The following is a 25,447-nucleotide window of genomic DNA, read 5'->3' as shown; positions in this document are numbered from 1 at the left end:
TTGCTAGTAGTAAGTTACCACTATGTTAGGTACACAATAGGTTTGTGCTTAGTAGCAGCAGAGAGAGGGTCACTGTGGGTATCCAGTACCCGTGAGTTGCACCCATGTGAGCAACACCGCGGGTCTGGGCATTGCCTGTGAGTTGAACCACTATATGAGCGACACCGTGGGTCTGCGTTGCCCGTGTTTAGTACCCACTATGTGAGGAACACCATGGGAATACTGGCACCCGTGACTAGTACACCTAGGTGAGGAACCTCATCAGTTTGTGTTGGCTATGAGTGGCGCCATTGTATGAGAAATACCATAGGTCTGCGTTACCTGTACGATGTACAATACTTGTGAGTAGTACCATCATGTGTGGACCACCGTGAGTCTTCGCTACTTTTGATTAGTACCCCAACATGACAAATACCATGGTTCTATTTTGCTAGCGATAAGTACCATTCTGAGGGGCCTTAGACCTGGATTTTGGACCCCTTTAGACATCACGCATCATCAAATCAGGATTGTGCTTTATAAGTGGTCCCTTGGTCAGTAACACTGTTATTTGTGATATTTTTTTTTAGTTGGATCCACTGTTTTTTTTGGTTCTTTTTGGGTTCATGTCCATCCATTCATTCTTCGTGACATTTTTTAATATGGTCAGTGGATGATTTTGAACTTTTTGTTGACATTTCATTTCGTACCATTATGGGCCGATGACCTAGATGTTAGGCCCCTTTAAACAACAAGCATCATCATCACACCATCTTCAGTTCCCTCTTTCCCCTGTTCTCTCTCTAACTCTTCTAACCACTCGCATAGTCCTGTAGTTCCTCATTTGTCAAATTTTTAAATTCATCTTCAGAGTTCCTCATAATTATAATTTCCTGCTAAAGCTCAGAAAATATTACTTTAATAATGCAGGCTCAAAGTGGAATATCATCAAAGGTGTGGAACAAAGCTTCAGAAAAAATCACAAAATCCTAAACAACCAATCAATTTTATTTTCACCAAATTCAATATTAAATGAGACCAACATACATTATGCATTCATTATTCAGACACACTATACAAGATCTAAATAGGGCCTATGACCTTCGATGTCAAGCCCCTTAAAACAATAAGCAAATCTTAATAATTTCACTTACGTGCAAGTAACATAAAAGTACATGCTGAATTGGGCTTCAGGTTGATGGAAGCAGACAAAAAATGGAAAGCTGAGGCATACTGCTGAGTTGACAAATGAACAAGACCCAAGTTATACAGTGTCTTCCAGTCAAATGGGCATAGATAGTTAGCCCTCTTCAGACAGCTGATGGCCTGAAACATGATAAATATTCATCATAATAATACCACTGAGTCATACTGATTTACCACGCTTACCACTCTGATTTTCCATGCTCATCGTCTTCCAGTGGCTGCTGGTTGAGTTAACCAGTTGTAAAAAGCAAAGAGATTATTTCAAATATTATGGTTTCATTTTAGGGAGAGAAACTTAATTAAGATGTGCTAAAACTAATTCACTACGATCATAATTGCAATCAGTGGTGTTTTACTTAAAACGAGTTTACACACAGAATTATCCTAATAACACTCTGCTGATTTTGCAATATAACGGATGGAAAGGATATTGGAAAGAAGAATTAGTGGAAAGATGGAAAATCAGTTACAAGAGGAATAATTTGGATTCAGAAGTGCAAGGTCAACAGTAGAACCCTCTTTCATTCTGAGACAGATAGGGAAAAGTGCTGGGAATATGGGAAGTATATATTAATGACTTTTATAGACATAGAAAAGACATAGGACAGCATCCCCAGATCGAAAGTTAGTGAAAGTCGACACACAGGTGCATTGGCGAGGAACTAATGACAATGTTTTTATTATTATTGTTACGTGGTTACCCGTGGACTGCAGAGGTGAAAGAAGGTGCGGGCTGGAATGGGTCTAACTACAAGGCCGAAAGATGAATTAAAATTTCTATACATACTGTACATACTGTACCAGGAAAAGTTGTGGGCAAAGGGCATGAGTAGGACTTCAGGGAGTGGAACTGGGTTTTGGAGCCGATACAGAGAAGGATAGTCTCGCAGAGCGAATAATAGATGGTAAATAATTTTTTTTCTTAAAACGATTTATTAATTTTTCACCCTGCGGTATGATTATTGACTCAAATTTTGCATAGAAATTAAATGTCGAAAATAATCTCCTTAAAAAAAATGGCATAAATATCATTGGTTTCAAAGTCTTTCATATGTGGGAATTTCCACCTAAAGTCTTTTTAAACCTAAGCACACTTTTATAATGAGAAATTATCAAAGTTTTCAGTTCTCAGTTCGTCAATCTCGATATATAGCACACTTGAAAGCCTACAGTCTTTCTACTGAAATTAAATTTATCACTTTTGAGAAATTATGAAAATTGTTCACACGCGACACTGAAGTTTCACTGTTCAAAATAAATGAAAAGGTTTAGTCAGTTTGTTACTCACTTATGACAAGAACTGTTGCTACCAAATGTCGAAAGATGGACGTCTGGAATGTTCCATGTAGAATCAGGATTGGCGATGTTGACGTTCCCAATGAGGTGATGACGGCTGGAACTGGATCACGTTGAGTTGTAGCTTGTTCGGGTGATTTTCGCACACGAAAATGGCGTATGAAGAATCACAGTCCTTTCTGTACGAAATGCTATTTACAGTCCTTATTGAAACGTTCATAATCACACAGCTCACATAAAAAAAAAAAAGAAAGTAAGTCGATAAGCACAGTCTTTGAACACAGTCTGAAGTTGCTAGGGATTATTTTCTGCTAATCCTGTTACTATAATGTTATATTAACACAGAAAAGTTCTCACTTTTTCACTCAAATTACTACTGTGAGTCTTATGTTGGTGTGACGTGAATATGAGTTCTGGTAATTCTAAGTATTAGGCTCAGTAAAAGTTCAATGTTACTTGAAGTTACCTAAGTCCACACGTAATGAAATAGTTAATATTTGTACTCCAATAAGTTCACTCGCGTTACAGTCTTAAATGTCTTTAGGATTATATTGTAATCGCAACGCGGTATACTAAATGCAGTGCGACGTCCTTTAATAATTCTATCGGTGATAGAATTTCGCGTTCCGGAGATACGACGGAAAGTACTTCTACCGTGACTGCGCGAACATACTGTACGCGGGCCGGTCTCTTCGCTATCTCACTCACACAGCTGTTTGCTTGTCCTTGTACTAGTTTGCGGGCTGTCTGGCCTTGACATATATAGATACCAGCGCAGGGAGGGGTGGCGGCTCTCTCGGCCTTGTGACCATGATTACGTAATTTCGTTGAGACTTTAAATTATTATAACTCAACAACCGTTTGATGAATTCATTTGAAATTTACAGGGATTAACTTTTATGATGTTTGCTATAATTCAGCGCTTGTCCCGTTGAAATTGGTTAAGGCGTTAAAAAGCTGTTAAAAGAAAATTTCTTTCGAGAAATATCTCTAGGGGAGGTGAGCTTCAAGCGACAGGTGACGTCACTTGACTCCACCTAGCGCACTCGTAGGGTCTGGCACATACTGGAACATTCTTTACATGGATGTTCGTACGTCGGTCGGATCTTTAATGCTGGAAATAACATTTCTTTCAATTAACATGGACCAGGACCTAGGCCTTCCTGGTACAATACATACATACACGGCCTTCCTGGTACAATACATACATACACTATCATTATAGACTGTTATGCCTTTCAGCATTCAGTCTGCAAGCCTCTGATAATTTACTAAACGTCGCCACAACCCTCGATTTGCAACTAGTGTTGTGGCCTCATTTAGTTCTATACCTCTTATCTTTAAATCGTTAGAAACAGTCTAACCATCGTCGTCTTGGTCTTCCTCTACTTCTCTTACCCTCCATAGCAGAGTCCATTATTCTCCTAGGTAACCTATCCTTCTCCATTCGCCTCACATGACCCCACCACCGAAGCCACTTTATGCGTACAGCTTCATCCATTGAGTTCATTCCTAAATTAGCCTTTATCTCCTAATTCTGAGTACCCTCCTGCCATTGTTCCCACCTGTTTGTACCAGCAATCATTCTTGCTACTTTCATGTCTGTTACTTCTAACTTATGAATAAGATATCCTGAGTCTACCCAGCGTTCGCTCCCGTAAAGCAAAGTTGGTCTGTAAACAGACTGATGTAAAGATAGTTTCGTCTGGGAGCTGACTTCCTTCTTACAGAATACTGCTGATCGCAACTGCGAGCTCACTGCATTAGCTTTACTACACCTTAATTCAATCTCACTTACTATATTACCATCCTGGGAGAACACACAATCTAAATACTTGAAATTATCGACCTGTTCTAGCTTTGTATCACCAATCTGACATTCAATTCTGTTGAATTTCTTACCTACTGACATCAATTTAGTCTTCGAGAGGCTAATTTTCATACCATACTCATTGCACCTATTTTCAAGTTCCAAAATATTAGACTGCAGGCTTTCGGCACAGTCTGCCATTAAGACCAAGTCGTCAGCATAGGCCAAACTGCTTACTACATTTCCACCTAACTGAATCCCTCCCTGCCATTTTATACCTTTCAGCAGATGATCCATGTAAACTACGAACAGCAAAGGTGAAAGATTACAGCCTTGTCTAACCCTGGTAAGTACCCTGAACCAAGAGCTCATTCTACCATCAATTCTCACTAAAGCCCAATTGTCAACATAAATGCCTTTGATTGATTTTAATAATCTACCTTTCATTCCATAGTCCCCCAGTATAGTGAACATCTTTTCCCTCGGTACCCTGTCATATGCTTTCTCTAGATCTACGAAACATAAACACAGCTGCCTATTCCTCTCATAGCATTTTTCAATTACCTGGAGCATACTGAAAATCTGATCCTGACAGCCTCTCTGTGGTCTGAAACCACACTGGTTTTCATCCAACTTCCTCTCAACAACTGACCGCACCCTCCCTTCCAAGATGCCAGTGAATACTTTGCCTGGTATACTAATCAATGAGATACCTCGATAGTTGTTGCAATCCTTCCTGTTTCCTTGCTTATAGATAGGTGCAATTACTGCTTTTGTCCAATCTGAAGGTACCTTACCAACACTCCACGCTAATTTTACTACTCTATGAAGCCATTTCATCCCTGCCTTTCCACTATACTTCACAATTTCAGGTCTAATTTCATCCATTCCTGCTGCCTTATGACAATGGAGTTTATTTACCATCCTTTCCACTTCCTCAAGCATAATTTCACCAACATCATTTTCCTCTTCCCCATGAGCTTGGCTGTTTGGAACACCACCAGGATGATTTCCTTTTACATTGAGAAGATGTTCAAAATATTCTCTCCACAGCTCCAGTAATTCCCTGGGATCTATTATGAGTTCACCTGAATTACTCAAAACACTGTTCATTTCCTTTTTCCCCTCCCTTCCTAAGATTCTTTATTACTGTCCAGAAAGGTTTCCCTGCTGCTTGACCTAGTCTTTCCAGGTTATTACCAAAATCTTCCTATGACTTCTTTTTGGATTCAACAACTATTTGTTTCGCTATGTTTCTTTCATCTACGTACAAATCCCTGTCTGCCTTGGCCCTTGTTTGGAGCCATTTCTGATAAGCCTTGTTTTTACGTTTACAGGCTGCTCTCACTTTATCATTCCACCAAGATGTTCACCTTTTCCTATCTTTACACACAGTTGTTCCTAGGCATTCCCTTGCTGTTTCTACTACAGCATCCCTGTATGCCACCCATTCACTTTCTATATCCTGAACCTGCTTACTGTCTACTGTTCGAAACTTCTCACTAATCATATCCATATACTTCTGTCCGAGATGCCCACTCCCATTCCATAGCAACTGGTATCCCGACTCTCAGGACCACTTACTAGGCCACTCAGCTGTTGCCAATGGTTCACGAACTAGAACGTGACTACAGTAACCCACAAACATGAAGGTTATATTTTCAAAAATAGAAAAACTTAACAAATTTCACATAGAATTTCAACAAATAACAACTCAACAACTATCCACTAATCAGGTACAAGGTATAATTTTACAAATAAGAGCATGAGAGCACAGTTTTTGGGATCCTAACATGGTCTGGGCTTCGAGCCCCAATTTTACAATCCTTGAACTACTAACCCAACTTTACCAAGGCACGCTTTTTTTCAAAGGGCAGAAAACCCCTTCATACAAGGAGCATTAGCTCAAAAAAAAAAAAAAATATATATATATATATCTCAGGGCTCCTAGAGGCACTTTTACCAAGTCAGAAAGAGCTGACCCGCTCTCAATTTTATCAAGCCTATTGAAGGCAATACCATACCTTACAATAAATTGCCATCAAGACACAACATACAAGAATTACACAGGGGTATCTTGTACCCAGCCTACAGGGCCTTCATAGAAAAATAATAGGTTAATTTAAATGGCCCTAAATGCAAAAAAGAATGGAGGCATGAATTAGTACTCCCCAATACACATTTTAAAACCTAAGAGGCACTAGGCCGATGACACAGGGGCTATTCCCAAACTAGGGAGGTGACTCGTATAAGAAAAATTTTAACACATTAAGGAAGAGTAGAAAATTGGTTATGAAAACGTAGTCACCTCAAATCAAAATGAAGGGGAGCTCAAGATTGTAAAGCACTCTCTATCCCCGAATCACAGTTAAAGACATATGAAGTTTTACAAAGACTGAAAGAATTTACATGTTTCAAGAGATAGGTTATATATTAAAGGTTTCGGACCTTCCCCGAGGATTAAACTGCTGAGCTAGCAAGAAAATAAAGATGTTAAACGGCCATTACCTTTTGAAAAGCTGCTGCCCAAAGGAAGAGGCGCTACCTGCCCCCTGCTACACTTCCATACACTAGGCTAGATGTTGTTCGAGTGGCCAGGAGCCGTGAAAATCAGCAGTTTTTATACACTCAGGGAAGATTCGAGACCTTTCATGAATAATTAAGACACACCCACTCAACTTTGTTGGGTAGCTTAGAGTTACATATCAAAATCGAAGAAAGACATGATTGGTCAAAAATTAATTAAAGAAATTCGGGATTGGCTAAGTTCAAAACTGGCGGAAAGAAAGATTAATATTGCCAACCCACAAATGAAAGAACAAAATTTAGTAAAGACAAAAACTTCTGAATACAAACTTTCTTCAAGAAAGTTCATTCACTTCGCACCAGGGTGCATGATCCCAGTTTTACAGTAGAGACATCTATGAGAGAATGTCCCCACTTCTTGATCAATAGAAAACAAAATACGTTGAAATCCACACAGTACTGACAACTTCGTAATCACAAAATTTCCAGTAGTGACATCTTCTGAGAAAACTTGTAAGTAGATACAGTTGTTTAAGTTCAGAGTTTCCCCTGTAGAGGAGTACTTTACGGCGAAAAATTCAAATGTGTGGCGCGGAGGTGTACCAGCCAGTACAATAAATTATTATTATTATTATTATTATTATTATTATTATTATTATTATTATTATTATTGCTTCCGAATTTGGCCAACTGTGGATCGCATGAAACTTAATGCTTTCTCTCCAGTCTTCTTCTTTTTTCTTCCCAGAACTTCTTCATTCATTCACTCCTTAATTTTCTCTGCTCCTCAGATATTACAAATTTGGGTCTGTTCTTCTGCAGCTCTTCATGGAATTCATGGTCATATACTCGAGTTCTGAACTTCTTTCTGTTGAGGATCAATTCTGGTGTTATTTTAATTTCTTCTGCATCCTTCCTAACCTCCTCCACCCATTTCGTTGTCCTCCTCAATCCAATTATATATTTAAATATCCTTTTAGTCAAGCGGTTGTCATTCATTCTGACAAGATATCCGTAAAATTTCAGTCTTCGTTTTCGCATTGTGTCCGTGATCTTTTCGGAATACTTGTAGAGATCCTCATATACTTTTACACACGATAGTGTCCTGTATATTGTGCCATGTGTGTGGTTACACATCCGGAAAGATCGAGCATAAATACGATGTACAGCATGGGACCAAAAACAGAACCTTGAACTACTCCTGATGTCGCTTTGATAGGTTGTGACCAGGCCCCTCCGTATACCACATACTGTGCTCGACCTTCCAGGAAGGACCTCACCCACTTCAATAATCTGCCTCGTATACTGAGCTGTTATAGCTTTAACAGAAGTCCTACATGCAGCACTTGGTCAAAGGCTTTCCTCGAATCAAGTGACAGGCAGTCCACCTGAATCACATCCGGTTGATCGAAGTAACACTGCCAGTCATCAACGACTTTCATTAAGAAGGTTGTGCAAGAACTCCCCCCACGAACCTGCTATGTAGGCGTAGCAGGGGGAGAGGTTATACTCCCACGTGGCACGTCCCAGGTGGCGGATAGGGGGGTCCTAATCGGCTTGCCGGCGGACTTGAGGGAAATAAAATACCTCTCATGGACCAAACACACACTCCCTGTGGGTGGGGGAGGCAGACGAAGAATTCACCCATGGTATCCCATGCCTGTCATAAGAGGCAACTAAAAGGGGCACCAAGGGATGATCGAATTAGAACCATGAAACTACTTGTAATTAGTACCATCACGCAGGGAACACCATGAGTTGCATTTACTTGCGCGTAGTACCACTATGTTAGGTACGCAATAGGTTTGTGATTAGTAGCACGCAGGAGCACCGCATGGTCAGGCTTTTACGGTACCTGTGATTAGTAGCACTATATGAGCGACACCAGGGTTCTGGCTTGCCTATGGTTAGTACCCACTATATAAGGAACACCACGGGATAGTGCGAGTCCTGGTGGTTTGTACACTTACGTGATGAAAACCATAGGTTTGTGTTTCCTGTAAATGGTGCCGTTATGTGCGGAACACCATAGTTCTGTATTACATGTGTGAATTTCATAACCTGTCAGTAGTACCATAATGTGTGGAATACCGTGAGTCTCCGCTACTTTTTATTAGTACCGCAACATTACGCATAGCATGGTTCTACTTTCCTAGCAATAAATACCATTATGAGGGGCTGATGACCTGGATTTTGGACCCGTTTCGATTATACGTACAATCGATTCAGCCTCGTCCTATAGAAGCAGTCCCTTGGTCGGTGATACGATTGTTTTGTGCCAGATTCTGTGCATGTGAGGCACTGTGGGACGGATCCACTGATCATTTTAAATTCATCTCCATCCATTCATTCTTCGTCCTCATGCTTTGAATTCTGGTCAGTGGAAGATTTTGGAATTTTAAATTGTAATTTCATTTCGTCTCATTTCGTACCATTAGGGGGCCAATGACCTCGATGTTAGGCCCCTTGTAAATAACAAACATAAATCATCAATCAATCAAGAACTCCCCAATAGGAATCCATGCTGAGTATAGCTGATCAGGTCTCCCTCCCGTAAGAATCAAACACGTTCCTTGCGATTCGTAATAATTGCTCTATACTCTTACAAATGAGTGATGTTATTGCCACCAGTCTATAATTATCTATGTTATCTCTTCCTCCATTTTTGAAAATTACTACGTTTCTACACTTCCATTTACTGGATATACAGCCACTGTTAGTTGATAATTTGAAGAGGGCTCAGAAGGACGAGGCTAATGCTTCTGCACACAACACTAAAATAATTGCAGGTATGTTGTCTGGCCCGGAAGCAGCATGTGGTCTAGTCTTTCGGAGGCTGTTAATTACCTCAAACTCCATGAAGTAAAGGTAGGAGAGGGAGAGGGGTGATGGCTGAGTTGTGTTTGGGTACATATTTGTACTTTTCCATGACTCATTAAAGTTCCCTTTAAATTTCTCACTAAACCCTCTTGTCCCGTTAGCTTAGAATGCACTTGGTGCTGAGTTGCCATTTTTGCTATTCAGGAATTTCCACGTGTCTTTGCTGTTGTTACGTATCTTGTTTATGTAGTTTTTTTATTCTTCATGGATGAGTTTCTTGGTTGTATTCCTCACACATTTATATTTGTCCCACACAAGATCGCTTGTATCCTGTTTCCATTTCCTGTACAGCGTGTTCCTCTTGCATATTATTTTGATTATTTCTTTTGTGATCCATGGGGAATTATCTTGGTACCGATTTTCACTTTAGGCACTGCTTTGTCACACAGTGAAAGGATTCTTGCAATCTAGACTACACTGAATTGATGTCCACAGTGTTTAAAGATAAAGGACCCCCTGTGGGTGGGGGACGCAGATGAAAAATACACCCACGGTAACCGCTGCCCGTCATAAGAGGCAACTACAAGGCGCCCAAGGGGCTCTACACTTGCGAGCATGGATTGGCGACCATGGGGTCCTTAGCTGAGTCTTGGCTTTGCTTCCACTTACTTGTGCCAGGCTCCTCACTTTCATCTATCCTGTCTGATCATGATCAACAGTTGTTCATTTCTAACCCCAACGGTATTAGAGTATTCGCAGCTCTTGTCTTTCTTTGTCCGGTACTTCATTTTTCGAAGTATCCGATCACTTCAATCTCTCCGACCTCCCTATGGGGGGCAGGCACAGACGAAAAATACACCCACGGTATCCCCTGCCTGTTGTAAGAGATGACTAAAAGGGGCAACCAAGGGATAATGAGACTACTTGTGATTAGTACCACCACACAAGGAACACCATGGGTCAACTTTACTTGCGCGTAGTACCACTATGTTAGGTATGCAATATGTTTGTGATTAGTAGCAACAGTGTGTGAATGACGGTAGGTTTTATACCTGTGATTAGTACCACTATATGAACGACATCATGGGTGAGCTACACCATGGTTCTGCCTTGCCTATGATTAGTACCCACTATGTGAGGAACACCATAGATTTGCATTGCCTGTAAATGGTGCTGCAATGTGAGAAACACCATAGGTCTGTGTTAGATGTGCGCATTACATTACTTGTGAGTAGTACCATAATGTGTGGAATACCGCGAGTCTACGCTACTTTTGATTAGTACTGCAAGATGACAAATACCATGATTCTACTTTCTTAGTGATAAGTACCATTATGAGGGGCCGATGACCTGTATTTTTGACCCCTTCAGACTACAAGCATCATTAATTCAGTACTGTGCTTTAGTCGGTAATACTATTGTTTAATGCTAGTTTCTGGGAATGTGGGGCGTTGCGAATCGGATCCACTGATTGTTTTAAATTCATATCCATCCATTCATTCTTTGTACTCACGTTTTGAATTCTGGCCCCAGTGGAGGATTTTGGACTTAAATTGTCATTACATTTCGTCTCATTTTATACCATTAGGGGCCGATGACCTACATGTTAGGCCCCTTTAAATAACAAGCATCACCATCATCAGTACCATTATATGTGGAACACCATGGGTTTACATTGCATGTGATTAATACCACTATATGAGCAACACTGTAGTTCTACGTTCCTGTGATTAGTACCCACTCTGTGAGGAACACCACAGGATAGTACAGGCCACTGTGATTAGTACACCTATGTGAGGAACACCATGGGTTTTCATTGCTTATAAGTGGTGCCATTATGTGGGAAATACCATAGGTTTGTGTTACCTGTGCAAATCATATTACCATTAGGTGAGGAACACCATGAGTGTACATTACTTGTGATTAGTACCGCTACAAGAGGAACATCACCTTACCAGTGATTAGTACCATTATGAGGGGCCAGTGACCTGGATTTTGGACCCCTTTAGCGAACAAGCATCATCGATTTAGGATTTTCCTTTGATAACTGCCCCTTTTTCAGTTATTTTACGGGAATTTGTGGTATTGAGGTCAGGTCCACTGATTGTTTTATGTTCATAATTACTGTTCATATTCGTCTTTTTGAATTCGTCAGTGAATGGATTTTGGAATTATTTTAACTTTCAGTATTTTTAATTAGAGCCGCTGATTATTTTAAATTCATATTAGTTCCTTGATTTTTCATTATCATGTTTTTGAACTTTGATCAGTGGATAAATCTTGGAAAATTTAAGTGACATTACACTTAGTCTCATCTCATACTATTAGGGGATAATGACCCAGATGTTAGGCCCCTTTAAACAACATGTATGATCAACGTCTTGTTCATAATAATGAAGGATGGCATTGTAAAGGTAGCTAGGGAAGACTATAGAGGGGAAAGAATAAATTTAATGATGTTTGCAGATGATGTTGTGATTTGGGGAGAAGATGAGGAGGAGGTACAACAACAGCTGAATGTACTTACTAGAAGGATTAAACAATGGGGACTGAGCATCAATATGGAGAAAAGCAAGAGAATGGTAATAAGTAGAGGAAGTAAAGAAGAACTATCAAAATGGGAAACAAGGAACTGGAAATAGTAGAAAATGGAAGACTGGATATGGAAATTAGTAGAAGGATACAACTGGGAAAAGCCTTTTACCACCAGGTATGGAGATTAATATGAAATAAAGATGTACCACTGAAGGCTAAAGAACTAATGTAAAGGCATATTATTTACTTATAATGACACAAGCAGCAGAAACCTTGACAATCACAGCAGTCAGAGAGATGAGAGTAGAGTACAGGCAGCTGAAATGAAATTCTGTGTTGGATGAGGAATGGTGGAGGGACAGGACGAAGTGGAGAGGAACCACATTTGCCCACACCTGATGATCTTGGTGATGATTGCTTAAGATAACATTGGACAGTTTAAATTATGTTATAGCATGATGATGGAGGAAGGTCTCAGTGTAGGGGAGCATTAAACATGAAAATATGTTATTTTATGCACTTTTTTATCTATAATATACAAAAGGCATTATTTTTTCCCTCGGTTACAATAATGTAACATAAATAAAGTAATTCAATGTCCGGCTCCATGGCTGGTCTTTGGTCACAGGGGCTGGGTGTATGTGTCGTCTTTCTCATTATTTCATCCTCATCATGATGCGCAGGTCGCCTACGGGCCTTGAATCAAAAGAGCTGCATCTGGTGAGCTGCACTTGTGCTCGGACACTCCCGGCACTAAAAGCCATACGCCAATTCATTCTTTTTTTTTCAGTAATTCAATATACAGTAATTGTAAAAAATCCTATTACCACACTATGTGGAGCCAACTGAATTATGTCCTAACTGATATTCCACTTTTTCTAAAAACCAATTCCATGAACCTGCTACGCTGGCGTAGCAGAGGGAGAGGTGATACTCCCACATGGTGGGCTCCAGGTGGCGGATAGGGGAGTCCTAGCCGGCGGACTTGAGGGAAATAAAATACCTCTCGCGGACCATACACACACCCCTGTGGGTGGGGGAGGCAGACGAGTAATTCACGCACGGTATCAAATACTTTAATACACCAATACCGGACAGCTGTATCTCAACAGCATTGAGTGGAGTGCGAACAGCGATGGTGGTGACATCTAGCGTGTTGGTGTGAACTGCATACTTGTCTGTGCTACAGTTGAGAGGAATGCACCACACTCATTGGAAATATTTTTGTTAAAATAATTGAATAATCACAATAATTAAGAATGAAATTTTAAAATATGAAATTCCTCCTTCATAAACCTCCAAACGAGCATTATGTTAGCCGTGCCTTTCGCTATGTCTTAAAAATTATAAAGCAGAATCTGTTTCAGGATCCACCCAGCCTCTGGGGAAATACTTAATAACTACACTCTCCTCTTCTTTCTAGCCTTTTCTCAATTACCTAGCGCAGGATTTTGTATGGACACTTAGCCTAGTTTTCCGGCCGGATGCCTTTCATAACAGCAATCATATGTGGAGGGATATATACCGTACTTACTATTGCGTGTTTCTGTGGTTGTTTTTCGTATGATGTGTTGTATATACTTGAAGATGCGTATGAATACGAACACAAACGCGTAGCCCTCGATCTACAGGAATTAACAGACGCGATTAAAATCTCCGACTTAGCCGGGAATCATACCAGGGTCCTCTGAAACGAAGGCCAGTACGCTGACCATTCCGTGGTGGTGATTATTTTAAAAGGAAGTACAACTGGCCAGCCATCCCCTATTAACACTAATCAGAAGGGAAATGGGCCGGCCCCGTGGTGTAGGGGTAGCGTGCCTGCCTCTTACCCGGAGGCCCCGAGTTCGATTTGCCTGGACCTGAGGGCTGGTTCGAAGTCCACTCAGCCTTCGTGATTAGAACTGAGGAACTATCTGACGGTGAGATAGCGGCCCCGGTCTAGAAAGCCAAGAATAACGGCCGAGAGGATTCGTCGTGCTGACCACACGACACCCCGTAATCTGCAGGCCTTCGGGCTGAGCAACGGTCGTTTGGTAGGCCAAGGCCCTTCAAGGGCTGTAATGCCAAGGGGTTTGGTTTTAGAAGGGAAATGGAAGAAGTCCAACACTCCAAAGAATGAAGGTATCATAAATGGGGGGGGGGGGGGCACGAAGAGGTAACCAATCAGCCAAAGAGCCAACGGGGACAGATAACCTAACAACATCCATGATTCATTAAGATTTTGGGAAAGAGAAGAAGCTGTAATTAAAAAACAGTAGTTTGGTCCATTATGTTGACTTCTTCTTCTCCTTCGGTACAGCCAATCTTTCCGAACTCTACAGAGCAACACAACCTCACGCTGCCATCTCACTTTTGCCGTTCTTTGAATTTTCTGTTTTACCTCTGAAGACAAAAATACATAATATATAACACATATTGGAGTTACGTGAGTGAACTACGATGTTCCTGACAAGGATGAAGGGTCCAGAATTTCCTAAAGTCTCTTTCACAAATTAATGCATGAAGAATTACCATACACACGTTTTAAATTAATTGAACTCGTGCTCAAGCCTATGCCAATAATGCACTGAAATAATTTTCTTACGCCGGGCTGAGTGGCTCAGACGGTTGATGCGATGGCCTTCTGATCCAATTTGGCAGGTTCGATCCTGGCTCAGTCCGGTGGTATTTGAAGGTGCTCAAATACGTCAGGCTCGTGAAGGTTGATTTACTGGCATGTAAAAGAATTCCTGCGGGATTATATTCCGGCACCTCGGCGTCTCCGAAAACCGTAAAAGTACTTAGTGGGACGTAAAGAAAATTATTATTATTTTCTTACAGTAAAAGAACAGGTGACTGGATTCGAAACTCATGGCTTTGAATTTTCAATTTCAAGACTACCACGATAACCATTACGCTACAGACCCGCAAGTTTTCGATTGTGAAATGTATGGCACTGTTTAACAATATGGACCCTCAAGCTTGAGTATACTAGAGTTGCATATTTGTTGATATTATTGGTTTTACGTCCTACTAACATTTCAGTAGGGTATTTGATTGAATTTCTTAATATAAGGGGCATAGAATGTAACCTCAACACAGATGTGAGGTCATTACTTTTTTTAATACGTGCGGTCCTTATCATTTCCCACGCCCATTATCTTGCTGGGTAATTTGTTCAGCGCATAACACTTTTCTTTGGAATATAACTGCAATGTAAGATTATTTAGTGACAAACACTGATACATTATAAACAACACGACAGTGCGCCAAGAATCATGCAGATGGCAATATGTTTTTGAAGAGTTGGTCACACCAAGCCATGTAGGTAGCAGCACTATCGGCTTTCTCGCTGAAAACAGCAAGCTGTCCGGTATTATCATATTGAAGTATTTGACGGTATCCCCTGCCTGTTGTAAGAGGCGACTAAAAGGGGCGACCAAGGGATGATCCAATTACAACCATGAAACTACTTGTAATTAGTACCACCACGCAGGGAACACCATGGGTTGCATTTACTTACGTGTAGTACCACTATGTTAGGTATGCAATATGTTTGTGATTAGTAGCGACACTGAATGACGGTAGGTTTTATACCTGTGATTCGTACCCCTATATGAGCGACACAATGGGATTAGTGACACCATGATTCTGTCTTACCTATGCTCAGTTCCCACTATGTGGTTAGTCAACTTATGTGAGGAACACCATAGGATTGTAATTGTATAGGTTTGCATTGCCTGCAAATAGCGCCGCAATGTGCAAAACACCATAGGTCTGTGTTATATGTGTGCATTAAACTACCTGTGAATAGTATCATAATGTGTGTAATACCGCGAGTCTCCGCTACTTTTGATTAGTACGGCAACATTACACATAGCATAGTTCTACTTTTCTAGCTGATGACCTGGATTTTGGACCCATTTCTACTATAAGCATGATCAATTCAGCATGGTGCTATAGAAGCAGTCCCTTGGTCAGTAATACTATTGTTTTGTGCCAGCTTCTGTACATGTGAGGCACTGTGGGTCGGATCCACTGACCATTTTAAATTCATATCCGTCCATCCATTCATTCTTCGTCCTCATGCTTTGAATTCACCCCCTGTGGGTGGGGGACGCAGATGAAGAATACACCCACGGTATCCCCTCCCTGTCGTAAGAGGTGACTAAAATGAGCCCCAGGGAACCTCGACTTGGAAGCATGGGTTGGCGACCACGGGGCCCTTAGCTGAGTCCTGGCATTGCTTCCACTTACTTGTGGAGGCTCCTCACTGTAGTCTATCATATCCGACCTCCCTTGGTCAACTCTTGTTCTTTTCCGACCCCGACGGTATTAGAGCATTCAAGGCCTAGGGAGTCATTTTCGCGCCCTTCATGGCCTTTGTCTTTCTTCGTTTGTTACTTCATTCATTTTTGAAATGTTGGATCCCTACTTCTTTCTTCTTTTTTCTCTTTGTCTACCCCCTGTGGGTAGGGGACGCAGGTGAAGAATTCACCCACGATATCCTCTGCCTGTCGTAAGAGATGACTAAAAGGGGCGACCAAGGGATGATCAAATTAGAACCATGAAACTACTTGTGATTAGTACCACCATGCGGGGAACACCATGGGTCACTTTTGCTTGCACGGAGTACCACTATGTTGGGTTCAAAATAGGTTTGTGATTACTATCAAACGAGGGCTCGACGGCTTTTACAGTACCTGTGATTAGTAGCACTATATGAGCGACACCATGGGATGAAAGAACCCATTGTTCTGGCTTACCTATGATTAGTACCCACTATATGAGGAACATCATGGGATAGTACGAGTCCCTGTGGTTAGTACACTTAGGTGATGAACACCATTGGTTTGCATTGCCTGTCAAGGGTGCCACAATGTGTGAAACACATTAGGTCTGTAATACATGTGAGAATTTCGTTACGTGTGAGTAGTACCATAATGTGTGGACTACCGTGAGTCTACGCTACTCTTGATTAGTACCGCAACATGACAAATACATGGTTCTATTTTTCTAGTGATAAGTACCATTATGAGAGGCCAATGACTTGGATTTTGGACTCCTTTCAACTATAAGCATCATCGTTTCAGTATCATGCTATAGAGGCAGTCCCTTGGTCAGTAATACTATTGTTCTACACCAGCTTCTGTGCTTTTGAGGCACTGTGGGTCGGTTCCACTGATCGTTTTAAGTTCATATCCATCCATCCATTCATTCTTTGTCCTCACGTTTTGAATTGTGGTCAGTGGAAGATTTTGTGTTTTTAATTTGTCATCTCATTTCGTACCATTAGGGGCCGATGACCTCGATGTTAGGCTCCTTTAAACAACAAACATCAATCAATCATCAATCTAAACACCAATTCTGAAGTGATTTCATTTTCCATGATTTCTGGATGCATGTAAAATGTAGAACAAATACACTTTTACTGCTTCTTGAATACTTGCCAGGTTTGGCATAGTAAGTTTATTGTTTCTCTTGCAAAATTTTGTTTAGTAGACATAATATGCTTTGCAATGATATTCTTCAAATTTCATTTGACTAAGCTGGGATACACATTGACTTCTTGGGCATGACTCTTAACAGAGATAATATAATTTGTGCAGTAGATGATAATGGTATATCTGTACCATATAAATTTCAGAAAACTATGCAAACTGGCTATATGGTACACAGTTACTCTGTAATCACCTATTCAGTCAACTGACATCAATGCTCTACCATTCGAACCGCACTCTCTCCCCTTTCTGTTGCTCTTTCTCCCTGCACTAGCTGGGTCCTTGTGTTCTTTTTGCAATTTATGTGTGCCTATCTTCTTCCTAGCTTCCAACCTGTGAATATTTAGGACAAAATAAAGTGTATCAAGTAACCTGCAGTAGGCTCGAATTCTGCAACCAAAATTGCTTACTCTAAAATAAAAGCAGAGCAGAATCAATGGCAAATAAAGTTCATGTTTTGTAATACTTACAGCAACATACTTCTTTTTCTCAAAGAAACACATTCCAATGTTATTCCAAAGAGGAGCTGATTCAGGATTGTAGTGTGATGCGATTTTATATTTTGAGAGTGCTACATCAAAGTCCTGATGACCCTGTAACAAGACAAAGTCACAACCAATGTAGCAATGACCTGTTTCACAAAACATCAATCTCTATTTATTTAATTGAAGTAATTAATAATTGTATTTTTCTTCCAATGTGAGCTCTGTCAATTTACTTGTAGTATTTACAAAGTAAAATTCTTCATACATACTCTATTACATGTATTCTAAATAGTTGAATTGGGATATAGGTAAATTGTAATGATTATACTGAGAACAAGGCCATTTTTAAGTTCAGCAAGTACAAAAAAGAGAAGTGAACAGAACAAAACTCAATGTATCTCAATGGAATACCACCCCCTGTGGGTGGGGGACGCACATGTAGAATACACCCGCGGTATCCCCTGCCTCAACATAAAAATAATTTAGAAGCCTCCACCTTATCAATACAATATTTATTTACTATAATGCAGTAAATTCAGTACCGGTTTCGACCCCTATGGGGTCATCCTCAGCTGACACACATTAAATTGGTTTCAAAAACATCACATGTAAGACATTACACCTTCATACAACTGACCCAATCAAAACAAACATTAAAAAGTTACTTATTAAAATAGTAAATGGATCTTTTTCTTTGGCTTCAAAAGTACTTGTTATGTGAGGCATATCACCTCATTGTGCCTAATCTATTGAACATCAAATGAAGTTTACACTTGTTTACACTAGTGTTTGTAAAATTGTTACATATTTACAGCATTTATCGTCTTTAAGAATATGTATACATAAAAAGTTTTAGACCCAATGTAACAGGCCGGTTAAAAATGGATTAAATGGTAAAAACAAATAAAATGGGTCCAATTTTTTGTTCTAATTTGTACTGTTTGTTATTGCTGCATTGTACTTGTAAATTGGTAAGTACACGGTGTATATATGCTAAAGTTGAGGCTTATAATTGTTTTTCATTCGTTCCAATTTTCCTTGACTACTGCTAGTATGCAGGTGATGAAGTTATCTTGATATACAGATGTTGTTGTGAAGAATTGCGTGTGCCATTATTAAGTTAAATAGTGCCTATTATGAACTGAATTTCATTTGATATGCCGTACATCTTGAACTAAAGTTTAAATTATGTCGATGTTAGCCAATGTACATTTGTTTTGGTGATAGCGTGAGGGCTTCTTTTATGTTGTAGAATATGATATCTGTAAGTAGAAATAATTTGTATAAGAAACGGCGTGTAATAGGCTGTGAAAAGTGAGTTGTATGTTAAAGCACTTACGTTGAGTGTTGGCACTGTGTGCGCTGCACGGCTGCACGTCGAGATCTGTTACGTGTTATTCTGGGGCTGTAGTTCGCGGCTGTGGAGGGAGCGGTACTAGAGTAGGGGAAGTCTTTAAGCGGTTCATTTGTATGTGTGAGTTGTTGTTTCTTAATTCTTTTCAAATAATAATTTTTTAGAAGGGGAATGACTGTATCGAAAAGAATGTTGGTTTTTTCTGTGATTTCATTTAAGTTGAAATTTGGGTTGACGTATTGGTCTAAGTTTATGTAGAATTCTCCCAATATACTGAGCAAGGGGCTCTTACGGTTGGTATTCAGAATTTGAATGTCATTGTTAATATTTGTGAATCTATGTTTTTGGTCATTAGTATGTTGTCCCATGGCTGAAAAATGTCTATGTTTAACTGCATTTATGTGTTCGTTATATCGTATCTCAAAGTTTCTCCCGGTATGCCCTATGTAGCTGGCCTCGCAGTCATTACATTTCAGGCGGTAGACACCTGAGTGGTTGTACTGATTTATGTTGTTGACTGATTTGGAATTGTGTAAGATGTTAGTATTGCTACATGTGGTTTTGTAGGCTATTTTCAGGCCTTGTTTTTAAAAAATGTTAGTTATGGAATGTATGTGGCTATTATTATAGGTGAATAGTACATAGTCTTTTTTATCTTTTTCGGTTCTAGTTAGCTTGGTTCTAGATTGGTTTTTTATTTTGTTAATGATCTTGTTGATCTTCTTTTTTATATCTGTTCTGTCTGGCTATTTCATGGATTAGATTAAATTCTTTATTTAAGTCTTTTTTTGTGAGTGGTATATTGTACGAGGTGTGTTCAAAAAAGACCGAACTTTGTAAATTGCGCACAAACTGCAACATTGAGTGAGTTGTGACTGTGGCGGTGCCTAGCGGCAACTTCTGACAACAGACCGCTGCTTTCCGCATTCCATTGCCTGCATTATCAGTTGAGTTAGAGCCTCTGAAGTGATTGCGTGTGTCACATGTTCGTCGAATTCTGTAATGAAACAGCTTGAGGAACAACGCGTGTGCGTGAAGTTCTGCTTCAAAGTTGGGAAAACGTTTGTGGAAACATTTGAAATGTTGAAGCTAGCATGTCGAAACCAAAAGGCAATCATCACAGTGGGTGGGGAAAGGTTCTCCTTGACCGAAAAAAGCACGAATGAGTCGTTAAAACATCAAGGTGATGCTGATTGTGTTTTTTGATTGGAAAGGCATTGTCCATCACGAGTTTGTACCCCGAGGCCAGACAGTGAATAAAGAACTGTACCAGAATGTTTTAACGCATTTGAGAGATGCTGTGCGCACGAAGAGGCCTGAACTGTGAGAAAACAAATCCTGGATGTTGCACCATGACAATGCGCCAGCACATGCCTCTCTCTCGGTCCGCAAAACACCAAATTCCTGTTGTGCCCCATCCGCCCTATTCTCCCGACTTGGCTCCAGCAGACTTTTTCTTATTCCCCAAATTGAAAACCACCTTGAAAGGACATCGTTTCCAAGACATTGAAGAGATCAAGGAGAATGCGACGAGGCAACTTCGCGCCATCAAAGAAAGTGCATTCCAGGAAGCATTCCCAAAGTGGAAGAAACGTTGGCAACACGCTGTTGATAGTGCAGGGGACTATTTTGAAGGGGACAGTCTGTGAAATGATGTAAGCTACATAATAGTTTTTCTAGCCACAGTTCGGTCTTTTTTTGAACACACCTCGTATGCTCTGTATATCATACTATAGTATGCAGCTTTCTTGTGCGTGTGTGGGTGGGTGGAGTCTATTTTTATTGTGTTAGATGTGTGAGTAGTTTTTCTGTATATTTTATGTGTTAAATGGTTATTGTGCCTAGTTATGGATATATCTAGGTAATTTATGGTGTTGTTATTTTTGGTTTCCATAGTAAATTTTATATGAGGATCTATTTTATTTAGTTGTTCTAGGATTTTATTTTCGTTGGTATGCCTGTTATCTATTATAACAAATACATACAATACAATTATAAGCCTCAACTTTAGCATATATACACCGTGTACTTACCAATTTACAAGTACAGTGCAGTACAAATTACAACAAAAAATTGGACCCATTTTATTTGTTTTTACCATTTCATCCATTTTTAACCAGCCTGTTACATCGGGACTAAAACTTTTTATGTATACATATTCTTAAAGACGATAAATGCTGTAAATATGTAACAATTTTACAAACACTAGTGTAAACAAGTGTAAACTTCATTTGATGTTCAATAGATTAGGCACAATGAGGTGATATGCCTCACAGAACAAGTACTTTTGAAGCCAAAGAAAAAGATCCATTTACTATTTTAATAAGTAACTTTTTAATGTTTGTTTTGATTGGGTCAGTTGTATGAAGGTGTAATGTCTTACATGTGATGTTTTTGAAACCAATTTAATGTGTGTCAGCTGAGGATGACCCCATAGGGGTTGAAACCGGTACTGAATTTACTGCATTATAGTAAATAAATAGCCGGGCTGAGTGGCTCAGATGGTTAAGGCGCTGGCCTTCTAACCCCAACTTAGCAGGTTCGATCCTGGCTCAGTCCAGTGGTATTTTGAAGGTGCTCAAATACGACAACCCCGTGTCGGTAGATTTACTGGCACGTAAAAGAACTCCTGCGGGACTAAATTCCGGCACCTCGACATCTCTGAAGACCTTAAAAAGTAGTTAGTGGGACGTAAAACAAATAACATTATTATTATTATTATTATTATTATTATTATTAGTAAATTAATATTGTATTGATAAGGTGCGGGCTTCTAAATTATTTTTATGTTGTAGTAGCAATCAATACGGAAATGAAGCTAATAGATTATGGTATCCCCTGCCTGTCGTAAGAGGTGACTAAAAGGGGCCCAAGGGGCTCTACACTTCGGAGTGTGGATTGGCGAATGAACTGTGAATATTACCTGCATCATCGATCCAGCAGCCAGGAGTGCTTTAGTACACGTAGGATCACGTGCTAAGGCTGAGCCCAGTTTCTCAAATGCTTGTTGGTACTTTCCCATTCTCATGTACAACAGACCCAAATTGGTTGCAAAGTCAGCATTATCTGGATATGATCTATATTAAGAGAGAAAAATCAATACATATCAGTAGTAAATACTATGCAATCATAAATTATGAATGATAATAAATAGGTTATTATCTTCCCATATGACTATTAAAACTAAACAATGAGTTTATGTTGTTTTTGACCATTTTCTTAACCTGTTAGGCAAAAAAGATCATAAAATGTTATCCTTAGTAAGGTTTATCTTTCCATCTGCTCGGTTGTCTTCATTTATCAGTTTTATGATAGGATAATGAGGTGGTACATCTCTCAGACGAATAATAATAATAATAATAATAATAATAATAATAATAATAATAATAATAATAATAATAATAATAATAATAATAATACGTTGAGTCATAAGTCATGGCAACATTTCTTTTTTTTCTCTCAAACAGGAGATGACACTGAAAATCTAAGAAATGCATTTGGAAACGTACGGTATGTACTTATGTATGATGCCACTAGATGGAGTATGTAAACAACAGTATGGATCTAAGCATGCCCCCCAAGTTCAGTGTGTGAGTGAGAGTGTCACAAAATGGAAGTCAAAAAGCAGGAGCAATGATCTGAGCCCATGTGACTATGATCTAATCCCCCAAAGTCAAAAAGCCATTACATGGACAATGGTTTGCTAACAAAGAGAACATTGTAACAGCATTTCAGAGAGAGGTGTCACACGTTAGCGATACACATGCAGCAAATGGTATTCAGCGCCTGCCCCACCACTGACAACGCACAGTGGAAACCTTGGGTGATTATTTCGAAGGTCTGTAACCAGTGGAGACCTGTCCTTTGTACGTGGTCTTGTGTATTTGCTGTCTATACCAAAATAAAACAATGTTTACCAATGGCCTGTGTTCTGTCACTTTCCTACAAGAATCTCCTGAAGTCAGAATTTGTCTTCAGGCACTATGCATAAGTACATGCCCTATATATTCAAATGTATATCTTAGAATTTTCGTGTTGCCTCCTGTTAGCGTGTAGATTGCTTTGTGATACCAGTGTGTAGTAGGTAAGAGTGGTTGTAGGGTATGATAGAAAGTTCGCTTCAAGCGTGCAGATACAGTCCATAAGTTTTGCCACGATCGTGTTTGTTGGCATTTTAAGAGAGAAAAGAAATCAGATGCTGGAGCAGTGAATTTGAGCAGGGGTGTAGTTAATATGGAAGCCTCTTTCGCTAGCCGATCAGCTTTTTCATTACCTGGTATGTTTTTGTAAGCAGGAATACAAAAATGAGGGTAATTTGGACACCTAATTGGTGTAAAGTATATAGGATTTGTTTTACATTATATACGTACCAGTTTAGGGTAAACTTGTTGGATGTTAGTGATTGTACCCCACGAACCTACTACGCTGGCGTAGCAGGGGGAAAGGTGATACTCCCACGTGGCGCGTCCCAGGTGGCGGATAGGGGGGTCCTAACCTGCTTGTCGGCGGAATTGAAGGAAATAAAATACCTCTCGCGGACCAAACACACTACCCCCTGCGGGTGGGGGACGCACATGTAGAAGACACCCGCAGTATCCCCTGCCTGTCGTGAGAGGCGACTAAAAGGGCGACCAAGGGATGATTGAATTAGAACCATGAAACTACTTTTGATTCATACCATCACGCGGGGAACACCATGGGTTGCCTGTACTTGAGAGTAGTACCACTATGTTAGTATGAAATAGGTTTGTGATTAGTAGCAGCAAGAGGGGGTTCTCCTGTGGGTTTCCAGTACCCGTGCGTCGTACCCACGTGAGCAACACTGCACGTCTGGGCATAGCCTGTGAGTTGTACCACTATCTGAGCGACACTGTGGGTCAGCATTGCCTGTGATTAGTACCCACTATGTGAGGAACACCACGGGATAGTGCGAGTCCCTGTGGTTAGTACACCTAGGTGAGGAACCTCATCGGTTTGCGTTGGCTATGAGTGGCGTCATTGTATGAGAAACACCATAGGTTTGCGTTACCTATATGAAGTACAATACTTGTGAGTAGTACAATCTTGTGTGGAACACCGTGAGTCTTCGCTACTTTTGATTAGTACCCCAACATGACAAATACCAGGGTTCTACTTTACTCGCGACATGTACTGTTCTGAGGGGCCTTAGACCTGGATTTCAGACCCCTTTATACATCAAGAATCCTCGATTCAGGATTGTGGTTTATGAGTGGTCCCTTGGTCAGTAATAAATTATTTTTGATCTTTTTTTGAGTTGGATCCACTGTTTTTTGTGTGCTAATTATTTTTTTTTTTTGTCCATCCATTCCTTCTTCATGACATTTTGTTTTCTTTTGGTCAGTGGATAATTTTGAATTTTTTGTTGTCATTTCATTTTGTACCATTAGAGGCTGATCACCTCGATGTTAGGCCACTTTAAACAACAAGCATCATCATCATCATCAGTGATTGTACCGCAGATAGTGAATCAGTAAATATGTTGGCAGAATGTATCGATGAGTTTTTTATGTAGAGTAACGTTTGACGTATGGCAAGCAGTCTGCAGAAAAAATAGAAAAATGTGACGCTAAATGATACAATTCAACATACTGTGTTTCCTCTTAATAAAAGGCAGCTCCAACACCACAAGAGTTTTTGGAACCATCAGTATAAAAGTTATTAGCATGAACATACGAAATACAAAGTATTTTGGAAAGTGGCGGAAAATATGTAAGCCGATATGGGAGCACAGTGAAAGATGAAGCTTTAGAAATAATGGGAGGAGTGTATTGAAGCACGTATGATACAGAGTATTGCTACGAATGATATCAGATTTAAATGGGGAGACAGAACCATAAGCCCAAATTAATGCTGGGGCTCTGCAATTTTGTGTGAGAGGCGATGGGAGTGAGGCAGCAAGGAGTTGTATTTTGCGTACAAGATTTTTTGAGAT

General features: G+C 40.0%; 1 protein-coding gene across 1 annotated transcript in view; it reads right to left on the bottom strand.

Annotated features, from left to right (window-relative positions):
- Positions 1 to 25,447, bottom strand: part of BBS4 (Bardet-Biedl syndrome 4) — a 200,309-nt gene that overhangs the window by 48,534 nt on the left and 126,328 nt on the right. Inside the window, exons 6-8 of the mRNA XM_067146246.2 lie at positions 22,418 to 22,571; positions 18,126 to 18,248; positions 1,134 to 1,305 (exon numbers count right to left, since the gene is read on the bottom strand). Coding sequence (XP_067002347.2) covers positions 1,134 to 1,305; positions 18,126 to 18,248; positions 22,418 to 22,571 — 449 coding nt within the window. The remainder of the gene's footprint in view (positions 1 to 1,133; positions 1,306 to 18,125; positions 18,249 to 22,417; positions 22,572 to 25,447) is intronic.

The sequence above is a fragment of the Anabrus simplex genome, chromosome 4, assembly GCF_040414725.1.
Source record: "Anabrus simplex isolate iqAnaSimp1 chromosome 4, ASM4041472v1, whole genome shotgun sequence".
NCBI classification, from domain to species: domain Eukaryota; kingdom Metazoa; phylum Arthropoda; class Insecta; order Orthoptera; family Tettigoniidae; genus Anabrus; species Anabrus simplex.
Note: the sequence above shows the minus strand (reverse complement) of the source record. Positions and strands in the feature narration are given on the sequence as shown.